This window comes from Vidua macroura, chromosome 4 (genome assembly GCF_024509145.1).
Source record: "Vidua macroura isolate BioBank_ID:100142 chromosome 4, ASM2450914v1, whole genome shotgun sequence".
NCBI lineage: Eukaryota > Metazoa > Chordata > Aves > Passeriformes > Viduidae > Vidua > Vidua macroura.
In genome coordinates this window covers 8,989,954-9,003,246 of record NC_071574.1, presented here as the reverse complement: position 1 = coordinate 9,003,246, position 13,293 = coordinate 8,989,954, and the positions used below count along the sequence as shown (strand labels likewise).

The 13,293-nt window shown below is 35.3% G+C and overlaps 1 protein-coding gene across 1 annotated transcript in view; it reads left to right on the top strand.

The window, feature by feature from the left end:
- Positions 1-13,293, top strand: part of LRBA (LPS responsive beige-like anchor protein) — a 365,433-nt gene that overhangs the window by 82,638 nt on the left and 269,502 nt on the right. Inside the window, exon 30 of the mRNA XM_053974943.1 lies at positions 7,162-7,295. Within this exon, the coding sequence (XP_053830918.1) occupies positions 7,162-7,295 (134 nt within the window). The remainder of the gene's footprint in view (positions 1-7,161; positions 7,296-13,293) is intronic.

Sequence of the window (13,293 nt, the reverse complement as noted above, 5' to 3'; positions counted from 1 at the left end):
AGTTTATGATCTGAAATGACACCTAGGTAGCACAGCAGGAAGGAATTGTGCCAGGGATAAAAACATGCACACTTTTTATAAAAAACTGGGAGTTGGAAATAATAGATCTCATCTCTGTGGTAGGTAAAAATACTAAGTTACATTGTGAAATTTATTTTTTGAGAAAACAGACTTTGGGATACTCTCTTCTGTGTCTGGTTTACATTTAATATATTGTTTGATGGCAAACAAAAACTCTGTGAGGTTTTTTTGTGCTTTTCTTTTTTTTTTTTAGGCACTTTGTTAAAAGTTGTTCCCATGTAGCAGTTTACCAGGGGGTATCTCTGGGAATTTCAAAGCATCTCTCTGATCCTGCATTTATCTCAGGAATGCTGTGTCAGAAATCAAAACTCTCCTCATATCTTAAGGATTATCAACTTCCCAGCCATAGCTGGAGAGTATACAGTAACAGCTATGTGAGTGAAACCTTACTGAAAGGCTGCCAGGTTGCAAGCCTTTGGAAACAGCTAGGTGTATGTGTTCATTCCCATGCCAAAAATCCGCCCCATATCTTATGGGAAGATACAATCTTGTGATTAGTGGGTGCCAGGGGTTTATCATGATAAAGTTCAAGACTTGCATTGGCTTTTTCCCAAGATCCACAGGGACATGAATTAATGTTCCGATTTCAGTGCGTCCTAAACCAGCAGTTTTCTTATTTAGTAGTAATCGTGTAGGAAAAGAGGAGGGGACTAATGCAAGCAATTTCAAATAAAATGGAAATAAAAAATAACCAAAGCTTGGGATAAAAAGAGAGATGACATTTCTCTTCTGTTAGTCTAATAAAACCCATAACCTATCACTTGCCATTTTTACTATATGCTTTAAAATAAAACCTTGGTCTCTCCTGGCTTCTGCTGCTCTTTGTGGAAACATTCAATAACCTTGTCGTTATGGGAGGCTGATGCTGATGGTTCAGAGGAATATAGGTTCTTAAATCATGATCTTGTACCATTGAGCTTAAAACTGCAGCCATGCTGCAACTTGCAGAACAGATATGTTAATAACCTTGTTTATCTTTTTGGAACTTCCTCTGTAAGCTGCTTAGTTTGGCTTAGCTAGTGTTTACTCATTTGTCAGTCAGTGGTTTGTATGTGCCTTTGTAGTAGTTGGTTGTGGTAATTTCAGTTAAATTTCATCCAAGTCCCTTTTTATTTGGAATGGATACATCTTAGACTTCACTGATTTGGGCCTTAAATGCAAAAAGAATAAACTATTTTTAGACAAGATTAAATCTGCCAAGTGTTGGTAGAGACAGAATATGAGAGTGGGGAATCTTTAGATAAAGGCACATGTGCTGTGATGGAAAGCTCAGCTTTTTCAGCATACCAACAATTTGCATTCTGCAGGGACCAAAGAGGCAAACCATTTGAAGTCTTCTCCCTGCCAAGCTGATTTTAAAGTTCTCTTAGAAAATTGATTGTATTCTTTCTATCATATCTTCTCTTCCCCTCCCCACATCCTCTGATCTCTCATGGTTTTGAGAGTCTCTTGTTCTTCCTTTCTCCTTGGATATTTCAAGGGAGACATAAGACAATGGTATTATCCACAGACAGCAGAGCCCATAGAAGGACACTGACATGGCAGGCTGCCTTCCAGGCTCACAAAATAGAGGTAGAAATAAGTCTCTGATCTTTTTTATTGATCTTTTGCCTCTTGCACAGGAGTCTTGCAGTGGCCATCGTTTTGGTAGCCTGGAACAAGGCTTTTTCTTTTTCTTTTGGTTTTGAATGAAAACCATTATCCTGTAGGGGTACAGACAAACTGTCACCTGCATTGCTTTTCAGTGTTAAAAAAAAAAAAAAAAAGAATTTGTATAAATTCTTGTATGTTAGGAGGAATCAAAGCTCATGTAAGTATTTTTAAATTACAGTGAGGTCATCAGTTTGGGCTGCCTCATGTTGTATTAGGAATATTTGACTTGCACCCAAGGAAAATTTGTATACTTGAAATATGTTTAAAATGAAATGGGGACTTGCCAACTTAATGAAAAGTAAATACTTGGGAAAATGCTAAAATTTTAGGAGATGTAGATATTTTCTATCTTTATATTGAAGCAGAAGAATCATTGAACTGAAACCAGGGAAGGGTTCAATAAGTAAATCCTTATGGAATTTGGCAGAATAGATCATTATTGCATAAGCCTTTGTCTGTGATGGAAGTCAGTGTTCAGCCCAGTGGTCTGTGCTCATTCAGCAGTGAATAATTGTCTGCAACACGAAGACTTCTTACACTTCAGCATAATTAGGACTAATAACACACTGACCTTCTGGCTAAGATGTATTTATGGTGGCTGGTTCTCACTATGCATGGCCTATGTTTATCAGTTCCCCTGCTGTAAATTCTTATTTTAAACCTTAAATATTTGATTTAAAATGAAAACAAGCAAACATCTAATATAGTCATGTAAATGAGGCAGCTCAAGTGTTGTTCTTACTGTGGTGCTTGAGGTCTCCTTGCAAGAGACCTTAAGCATATTTTTTGTGCAGTTTTAAATTTTTATTTATCCTGTAGATGAAACTTAATATAATGGATGTTTTAATATACAAGTGTAACCCAGAAATATAATTTAATTGATGTGAATATTAAGGAGTAAAATGTATTGATGCTTTTTTCCCACATGATGCCTCTTTGCCCCTGTGTGAGGTTGCTTAATGTGTGTATTAAATTAATCATGATTACAGATGTTTTGTAAAATATATTATTTTTGTAGATCTGAGGAAATAGAATATAAAGCAGCTTGTTGATGAATATTTTATTCATATATTTAGCAATACTTAACTTTTTCAGAAAACACTTATCAGTTTAGCTACAGAAAAAGGACTGTCTTATCTGTGTACTCTTTAAAAGCAAGTGCTCTATTATTTAAGGGAAGCTGAAAGCACATTAATTTTTAAGACAGTTCTGACAAATTTACTTGATTTAATAATATGCTGAACACTTTATGTTTTCTATGTAGTTTATTTGCTACAATATTTAAACTCAATTTTCCACTGTCTCTCATTCTTTATGCCAGTTGCGTTCATTTTTCTTATCTTAGCATTTAAATCATCTTTCAAAGGAAGAACACAAAGGAACACTGGTAGCTAATGGAAAAATATTTCTTTGGAACATATTTGCAATTCCACCTAAATATTAAAAGAAAATATCAAGGAAGGAAAAAATGTAGGAATTTCAGACTGCAAATAAAGAAACATGACCGATGTTTTTGCTTCAAAAATCTTAGTTTGCTTTTCCAGTATGTGCTAAATATGAATATCTGTATGTGATTGCTGAGCTGTACTTTCATACCTTTGAAGAAGGCCTAGAAGTAGTGGAAACTCCTGAAACAAATCCTGCAGCTGTAACATTGCTCCGTTGCCCTATTGAAAGGGAAGACATCCATGGCAGTAAATGTTACATTACCAATACTGCACCAGTGCACAACTGGAAAGTCAGTATGTCAGGATACTTGGGTGTTTTGGTTTGTGGTTCTTGACCTCCTTCAAGGATTTTTGCATCTGAAGGCCATGGCAACTGACCAGAAGACCAGGAACATTCACAATTTGGGGTTTTCTTGCATCATGCTTTTAAACAATATCCAGCACTTCTTTTGGCTGAGTGCATCAGATTGACACAGCTCTTGGAAGGGACCTTCTTTCCTCACCAGCCATACTGTTTATTTTATTTTGGCTCAAAACCAGCAATAATTTCAGTTTACTGTTCCAGATCACTATCTAAAATAAATTCTGTTCAGAAGTAGTCTGAGCTCTACAGTGAGATGCCTCTCTTTTCTTTCAAGGGTACAAGGTCCAACAGAACCTTTTTGATGATGAATTTATGAAGTAGGTTTGTTGAAGTCTTATTCTTTAAGTAAAAGCTAGAACTTCTGTTTCAGTGGGATATAGTGAACAACATGTATCTCTCAAAAAATTTCTGAGTTGATGTCTCCTGTTCGAAGCATGTGGTGACACTGGAATAATCAGGCACTTCCCTGTGTCCTGTTTGTAAGGTAGCATGTTCTGTTCTATTTCAAAGTCTGAAAACTGTAGTTATTAATTTTTATTCCTTGAATCAAAGCAAAAGGAATGATACTGGGTAATTAAAAAAAAAAAATAAAAATAGCAGCTCTACTTTACAGCTGTGAATAGAATAAGTGCAAAATTTCTGGTGCTGTTAATCTGAGTATCTTCCATGTAATGAATACCATTGGTAGATGCTGAAAACTATACTGGAAGTGAGTGTTAGAATATAGTTCCTTTTTTAATATACTTCATGTAAAGTAAGTTCCCGAAGGTTAGAGTAGCAACTATACATGTAAAACTTGTACAGTTTAGAAGGTGAAGAGATAAGACAAAAGATCTGAAAAGGCAGAAGGGACTGTTCTGGTCATTTACTGCTGTCTGTTGCAGTCCAGGGGGAAAACCTCAAAAAAGTCTTAATTCCTTTGCTTGAATGCACCTCTCCTTGGGTAGCTGTAGAGACGCTGACAACTTGCTGAAACTACTCCCTCAGTACAGCTCCACTTAAGCACACTGAAGGTCAGTAGGAGTTTACAGGAAGGAATGATTAACTGTAGTGTTGTGCCAGAAGGCTCTTGGAATTGGGATTTCTTTTGCCTGCCCTCATTACTGGCTGCAGATGAGCACTGTTGAGGTAACAGCTCTGTCTGCACGCAGCCATCCTTGCTCCAGGCCAGGTATCCTTGCTCCTGTGTAGTTCCAGAGCTGTCTCTTGTCTTGTGAGGAGCTCCTAAAATGCCTTCTCGATGCTTCCAACATGTTCATTTCTTGATTTTTCATCTGTAATAGGTGTTTTCTAATATTGAATTTGGTCAAAATTCTGCCATTTAAATATTTTATTATTAAGGTGTGGTTCTGGCGTGTTCTTTATGACTTAAATACCACCTGTTTTGTAGTTCCTGGGGCTCTTAGTAGAAACAGAGAGTAAAACCAGAATAGTTATAGGCATTCAGAGGACACACCCTGATTTGATGTATTTGAGAGAATTCTGATTGACTATTAGCCCTAGAAACAGAAAGCTTCTCTAAAGGACTTGGTTTTACCCTCAAGGTAATTTGATGTTTTCCAATTTGAAATTATTTACATGGATTACATGTTTTTGAACAGACACAACCTATGTGTGCCCAACTTCCATCTATATGTGCACTGAAATTTGTCACAAAACATTCTCCCAAATCCAATATATTATATCCAATATAATTGTGTCTGTATTAGTTAGCAGCAAATGGATTATTATTTCTGTAACTTGGTGTGCAAAGAAATTTTTCCAGATCATGCACCAAGGTCTTACGGAGTCCACCTGAACAGACATATATTTTTAATGAGAAGTTATACATTTTTGGGTTTAATATTATTGATTAGTATTTCTTGAGTTGGATATCTGCACAGTTAAAGGACTTAAAATCTCTAAAGGAATACACCTGGGCTTCAGTGCTGAATTGTGAAGACTGGAAAAATGTCCCAAATTTTACTGTGCGTGGATTCATTTGTACTCTGTAAACTTGTATTCATTTCCTAACCCCTTCCAGGTGTTTGAATGTGTGTTATAGAATAGTAGGAGCAATTTCGAGGCAGTGAATGTCACAGAATCTTGAGTGAGAGACCCCTTTCTTATACCTGTATGGTGCAAAATTAATTGATAATGTGACAATAATTTTAAAAGCACTCTAAATATATGACCTATTTCTTAGCCCATTGTTCATGTTTCAGGGAAACAGACATGAACATATGAGCAAAATTCATGGTTTAGGCACAATATCTTGATTTGGGGCTCAGGTGTTGTTGCTTCTACTTTTTTAGTGACTAGTTAACATTAGCAGTCACCCTTATAATGATATGACATGTACTGCCTCCAAGTATAGTGCCTGCCTACTCTGGCCACTGAGGAGGGCTGATTTAATCAGTAACATGGTCTAGCTTCTGTGACATCCTTTGATATCCTGTGACTGAAGAAAGGAGTCAAATACAGTCCTCCTTTCCCCATTCCAGCAAGAACTGTTTTAAAAATATTTGAAAGAACTTCTTCAGTTGTTCTCACACCTGAATTTAGGTCAAGTTTCTGAGTTACTTTATTTAGAAAATGAATATTTTAAAGCTATTAAGGGAATACTTTCAGTGTGTAGTTGTATTACTGTCAACAAAAGATGTGATTAAATAAATTGAATGTTGAAGATCTTCAGCTTATGGTTAACACCAGGTAATTAAAAGTAAGCGCTGCAGTGGGAGTACATTATATATCAGCTGTACTCTTTACCTCATTAGCTGGGGTTTTGCATGTTTATGGAGCTAACTTGCAATTAAAAATGCCTTTAATGTATGCTTAACAAGGCCTTTTAGGTATTTGGAATGAAGTACTACAATTTAATTGAAATTAGTATAGCATAAATACGTGTCTTTGTAACGTGTTAGATAAATTTCCATGCCTAACTTGTCACTTTGTATCTTTTCCTCTGATGTAGTCTTTAATGCTGACTATAAGGCCTGACATTTAGCTTGTATAAAATATGGAGGTTCTCTCTTAACTCCAAGCAATGTTTTGATTTGTTATATAAATAAAACTTGATTGGCAAGATATACTGTAATTCATGCCTTAGCCATATTTTTAAGATGTGTGAACATTTGTATGTGCATGTAGATGTGTTAGGATGTTTTTAGCTATAGTATATTCTTCTTCAATCAGTCTTCTGTTCTGCATTAGAATACCTGGAGTAAAAGACTGTCAATACATCCTTCAGCATTGATAATTCACCTTGAAGTTGAATACTGCCACATCTTTTGTAAATAGTTGCCTGAATTTTAAAGCCAAATCTTGGGCAAACTGAGGTGCAAAGAAAAACCTCGTTGCTGAACCCTTATCCTGGTGATCTTCTAACTTTTAGAAGTTAGAAGTGCTTTTAGTCAGGGGATCTGTAGAAGTAGATGAGATATTAAAGTGTAGCAAAAAAAAGTGTACAATCAACAAATGAAGTGTCCTTAGGTTAAGTTGGCCTACAAAAGATGATTGAAAAAGAAAGTAGGGAAGCAAAGGAACTTTTGCAGGACATGGTAGTGCAAAAAAAGGATCAGAGTAGTGTGAGCCTTCACATACAGTATAATTTATTAACTTGCTGTTTTCACCTAGGAGTGTTGTTGTACCAACGAAGAAATCAAGCATTTCCTCTTCTACAGCTGCTATTGGTGCTCCTACAAATGCTGTCAGTGTGGTTTCTTCTTTAGATTCAGCCCAAGCCCCAGATTTGTCAGGAGAATCTCCTGGTAAGTAAGGGTTAAATTAAGCCACCGTAATAGAAACAACTTTTTCTCTTGCTTCTATTTCCATCCCCATTCTCTGTGAATACAAATAAAATAAAGAAAAAATTTCAAAAATAGTACTGTATTAGAAAAAACCCCTAATGTTGCAACAAATGCAACTGTCTGAGCAATACATGTCTTAATTTCAAGATTTCTTACTGTTTTGATAGAGCAACCATGCTATAATAACTTGTATGTAGTATAAAGATGGTGTATTCTAAAGACTATTTTTTATTACAAATTAATAATGTAAAGTGTAAGCTTATTTATAAATTCTGGCGTGTTTGACCAAGTATATGTGTTAGTGCTAAGTAGAACTGGAAATTATAGCCAAGTGTTTCCAATAGCTTTAGCCTGAGGTAAAATTCAGTGTTGATGCTAAACCAATTGCTTTGGACAGTTTTTTCAGTGGGGACAAAAGGGAGTAGGTTGTTTATAAGCAAGTGTTCCTTTGAACCCTTGGTTTCTCCGGTTGTTCTGTGTGAGATAAATGATGTTTAACCTTAAGATATGTCAAAGCCATGCTTTTCTACTTAACCATGTCTGAATCACAAGGCTGTGTAGGATCTTTGTGCCCATGAAGTTTGACTTCAAGACTTAGAAGTGATTTGGATCTTAATCAAGGAAATCTCAAGCTGTGCCTGATTATTGGTGTTTTTGGTTTTTTTTTCAATGTTTGAGTTTCTTGCTTCCTGGTTTTGTGAACTTACATCCAAACTGCAAGAACTGGGGAAAAAAACATGGTCTTTACCATGTCCTCTCTACTTGTGTGTCTGGAAGGTATTTGTTCCCATCTTCAACTACCCATTCCATTTCTTGGGAAAATCAAAAAGGTATTGTTCCAGGTATTTTAAAGAGGAGCTATTGAAATATGGTATGTTCTTACTCTTTAGGACGGGGAGAATCCATTTTGCCACCAAAACTGCTGGAGGTAACATTATATTAGTGTAGGAGTAATATTTGAAGTAGTGGAATCAGCTGTATTTTGAAATGTCACAATTCTTTGGGGAAGATTGACTCTGAGCAGCTAATCTGTTTTAAAAATAGTAAAACCTCACCTACATTGAAATTGTTTAATATAATTGCTAATTTGTTAACTTCTGACTGATCAACCCGGCTTAGTTGTAGGCTTAATTATTACAATTTCTGAAGTAGGTATTCACTTGCTTTTAATAAAAACAAAACAGATGAACATTGATTTTCAAATTTAGTCATCCTTTAGGAACGTATAGAAGAAAAAAATAAGTGCTTCTGTGCCTATAGAATGTATGAAAAATCCAGACAATAAACAATACTAATGCAGTTTGTAACTGTGACTTCCATCATGTCTGGAAGTTTTGGCAAAAATTGGACATGTAATCTGAACTGATATGCATAAAAAGAAACTAATCAGGATTAAAATAGACATGTTTAGATTGGCAATATAATTAATTAAAAGAAAAAGTAAAGGAATAAATGAAATCATGCCTTAAACAGATTAAAACATGAGACTGTTTCTTTTTTCCCCTGTAAAATAATGGCATGGAAACAAAAATCTTGTGGAGTTGGAGTGGTTTACATTTAATGTTGCTCATGTAAATTGCACTCATTTAAGTTTGAGATCAAATTCTCTATAAGGACTTAATTTGTTTTTTATTGGAATATGGAAGTAGTAATAAGCAAGCTTCCTATAAAACAAAAATATAATTAATATAGTTTTCCTCTGAGTTCAAATCACATATTCTTTCATTAATTTTTAGTTTCATGCAGCAGAGAATCTACATTGTTCTAATTTTTCCAGCTAACACTCATTATAAGTCTGTTTACTTTCACAATTAAGAAATAAATTAAGCCTTTTATTTAAAAGTGCTGAGATTAGGTAGGGGCTTATGTAGTGAATACAAATTTGAGGCTAATTCGTGTTTGCTACGAAGGCTGTTAAACATTATTCCTATACTAAAAAACAAATCTAATCTGTTTTTTTTTAAATGAGTTTTAGATAGATTTGTTTGATACATTTAAAAAATTGATAGCATATATAATTATATATATGCACATGATATATACAAATAATTATATCTAATATATTTTACTTATATATATATATAATTTATTTTAATATATAATATAAAGCATGTAAAATATATGAACACATAATGCTTTATGATGAAGACTTGAGCAGATTTAGTGCAAAACAGGGGTGAAAGTGGTATGCAGATATTGAAATAGGATTAAATAGCAGGTGATTGTGTTCTAATAGTAATGTGTAGAAACACTCAATTTGGGAATAAGTGATCATCCTCCACCTGTAGATGTGATGTCAGAATTGCTTGGTCAAGGTAGAATTTTTGTTGAAATATCATTCTATTTGGCCAGATGCCTCCAGTGCCATTTGTCTGTGCTCAGAATTCATCAGCTTCCTTCCCAGTAATTTTCCCTGAAGTTTGCATTTCCCTGAAGTAGCTCAAGGGTTGTGAGCATCTCAGATACTTGCTGCTTAGGTGCTCCCATATCACACAGATTGTGAAGTATCTTGGCCTACCAAATACAGAGTGTTGATGGGTTGGAAAGAACCATCCAAGCTCACGCTGTTCCTCAATACTTCAAAAGGGGATTAAAACATGTTTTGGCCTCATACACTCTGGCCTTTTTGCAGAAGTTTCTTCACCTTTACTCATTCAATCTGCAAAATATTTCATAGTACAAAAAGTCTTTCCTGAACACAGATGTGCCCCTTGTGGTCTGAACTTTCCCATCAGCCTGTTGCTGAAGGCTGGTATTTGGATTGTTGGTTTGCTGGAATCTTGGAAATGAACGGAGAAGATAAACCTGGGGGCCCATCTTGAGCTAATCATTTGATGCCTACCACCGAGGGTGGTATTGGACAAAAGGGCCTCTTTGCTAGGAGTAGTGTAAGAAGGGTGAATTCACTGGAGTTGTTTCTTCCTTGGGTTGTCTCACAGGCTGAATGTGTGATGTGACGCAGAGGTTTTACACATGCTGTGTTCAGGAAGGGCTACTGCTAAGAAAAGACTAATATTTGGACAGGCAGGACTTGGCAGAGCTGCCTGAGCTATTGGGAACATGCCAGCAGGATGCCTGTATTTTTGTTTGTCAGTTTTCCTTTTAAATGTTTCCATTACAGTCACAACGTTCTGAAGTGGTGACAATTTTTAAAAATGCTTTGCAGTTTGCACTCCCACTGTTTTCTCTGATGCGCTGAGTTTCTCTGTTTATGTACTCGAAGGATTTCACATGTGTTTTATTAGTGCCCTCAGTCTTGAGGCTTTCACGATTCAGTTTCCAAATGGTTGTTCAAATATGATTTATATGAAGAGGGGATATGAAAACTCTGAGGAGTGAATTGTGTCTTGTCCTCACTGATGTTCTGAATATAGAAAAACACTGAGAAGTTCCACTCAGTGTCTGTTGCCTGCCTCCTCCCCTTCCTACTTAAAGTTCCTTGAGTTTCACTTGTTTTGCCTCTGAGCCACACACAGTTAGTTACAGGATTTTTTCTTCTCTGGACAAGCTGTTCTCCAAATTGTGAAGTTGTAAACAAGGCCATGTCAAAGAGTAAGGTGACAAAGGAAGTAAATGCTTGGAAGAAACACCAGGCTAAGCAATAACAGCGGTTATAAACGGAGTTGTGACTCCTGAATTCTAGTCCAATACATAGCAAAATGTAAATTTTCTGCAGCAGTTGGCTTGTTTTGCATAGATGAATGGTATTCCTTTCATTTTTATACATAGGTGAAAATGAACTTGAAGTCATGCAATAAAATAAATTAACGGGAGACAAGATAAATTAAGAGAAATGATCATGAAGCGAGTTACTGTCAGTGCAGAGGTTGTTCATGCAATTCACTGGATTATAGTAATATTTATTAATATTTATTATTTATTAATATATATATTATAGTAATATTTCAAAGAGAGTTCCAACTTAACGGTGACAGTAGTTGAAGGCTAGTTACCAGAGCAGGATGACACTTTAAAAAACCTCAGATTCTGATGATATGCAATGGAAATGACTTAATAATGTGTCAATATAAAAACTGTTTTAAAGCTGCTCCTCTTAAGTTTTCACCATTGTTTCATAAAAATCTGTTTTGGTTTAGCCTACAGATGTGTTTATGTAACAGATCCCTTATATTAGCTTGTAAAAACCTTTTGTTGTAGTCTTGCATTGTGCACTTCCAGTCCCGGAATTGTATTCTTGAATGAGCTCATGATTTTGCTAGATACCTCTTCCACCAAGGGCACTGGTGCATTTATGTAGGGTAGGTCTGTTGTTCAAAATTAAGAGATACGGTTATTTAATTCAACTCTTAGGTTTTTTTATACCTCATCTCCATCTCCTCACAAAGTAAATTATCATGTACTGCTTGTGCATTGCCAAGTGCAGTTTGTAAGTGCACATGCAAAAACATGAGGATCTTGCACAAAGAGTTTTTTAACATTATTTTATGGCTCGAGACACTATTTGTTTAGACCCTTGGGGACCTTGAATAAACAATAAGGTTTCACTGGAAGGGTGCTAGACAGATGATCTATTTGCATTTTCTTTTATGTTCTTGCAAATGTCTGTAAAACTGTCAGTTTGAAGGAGCCAGTTTATCAGTGAAAGGATAAGGAAGAGATAAGTCAGTTTCATTCCACATGTTTGAAGTAGCTACTGCACTTACCCACATGTGTGTTGTGGATGAAAATATGCTACTGAAGTATTTTCATTTTTTCACTAAAAGTGGAAAAAAAGTGTAATAAAAAGCTACCTCTGAGTTAAATAAAGGAAAAAATGTACTTTCACAAAACAAAATCTGCATGCAAAAATCACTATGCCTAATCCCATTGAAAGAACCCTGAAATTCTCAGCTGGATAAATCTGAGATTCACCCATTTTGGTGAAAAATATCTGAGTTTGGAATGTGGTTTTAGGTATTGATAAGCATGAAGAAATTCAGACCATAAATATTCTTATGCAATCTTCAAAAAGAATATTAGTTTATATACATGCCTCCCTTATGCTTTATTAAATTCAAATTATCAGTGCTTTTTCTGTTATGTCTATTTTTAAAAGTTGATATTTACTAAAAATTTCATAATCTCTTACATTTATACCTAATCTGTTTTGTGCAGGTTTTTTATATTTCTTGAAGAAAAAATAATCATGTCCTATGCTGTCAGTGATTTCCTTTATGTCCCACTCAAAAGTATTTTTACCAGTTTTGTTGACAAAATGGAAAATGAAAAAAGCCCCAACTCATCTCAACAAAATAAAACAAACAACAAGAAAGCCAAGTTACCCTAGACTATGTTTATTTACTAGCCTCGTGATAGCTTTTAAGCCCTCTCATTGTCCTTGCAGATGTTTCTCTTGATTTTATTTTTTCCCTAATGTTTTCCTTCAGTTATTTTGCTGATGGCCCAAATACTCCACAGAATTATTTTTGTCTCATTTAATTTAAAAACTCATTCTGTTATGCTTCTTCACTGTTAAGTCTTATTTTATCCTGACAATCTTTGCTTTAATAGGGTTGGATTTTACTTGTATATACCATTGACTGTATAACCATACCCAATGAGTAGTGGATTACTGGTGACAGATTTTAGATGTGATAAAAAGCACGTCAGCATTTCTGTATCGTGACATGCTGCTTCCACAACCTGTGTGCTGAGGACTTTCTTATTTTGAAGGTTTTGTGTGCCATTTCAGTTTGGTACTGTGTTGGACTACCCAGATCAGTGTGCTGATTTCCCTTTATGGGTAGTGTGTGCCTGTAAGTCACCTTTTCGATATGTGGACTTTGGAGTATTTTCAAGTTAGAGGGACTTGTTAAATGAGAACAGGGACGTTGGGCTTTAGGGAGAAAGCTGGGTATTCTAGTCAAATTACTTAAATATAAAAATTCTCATGACAAATGACATAGTAGTTTTAAAGTCTTAATTAAAAGGGAAAGAAAATACTGCAGCTATTATGTAT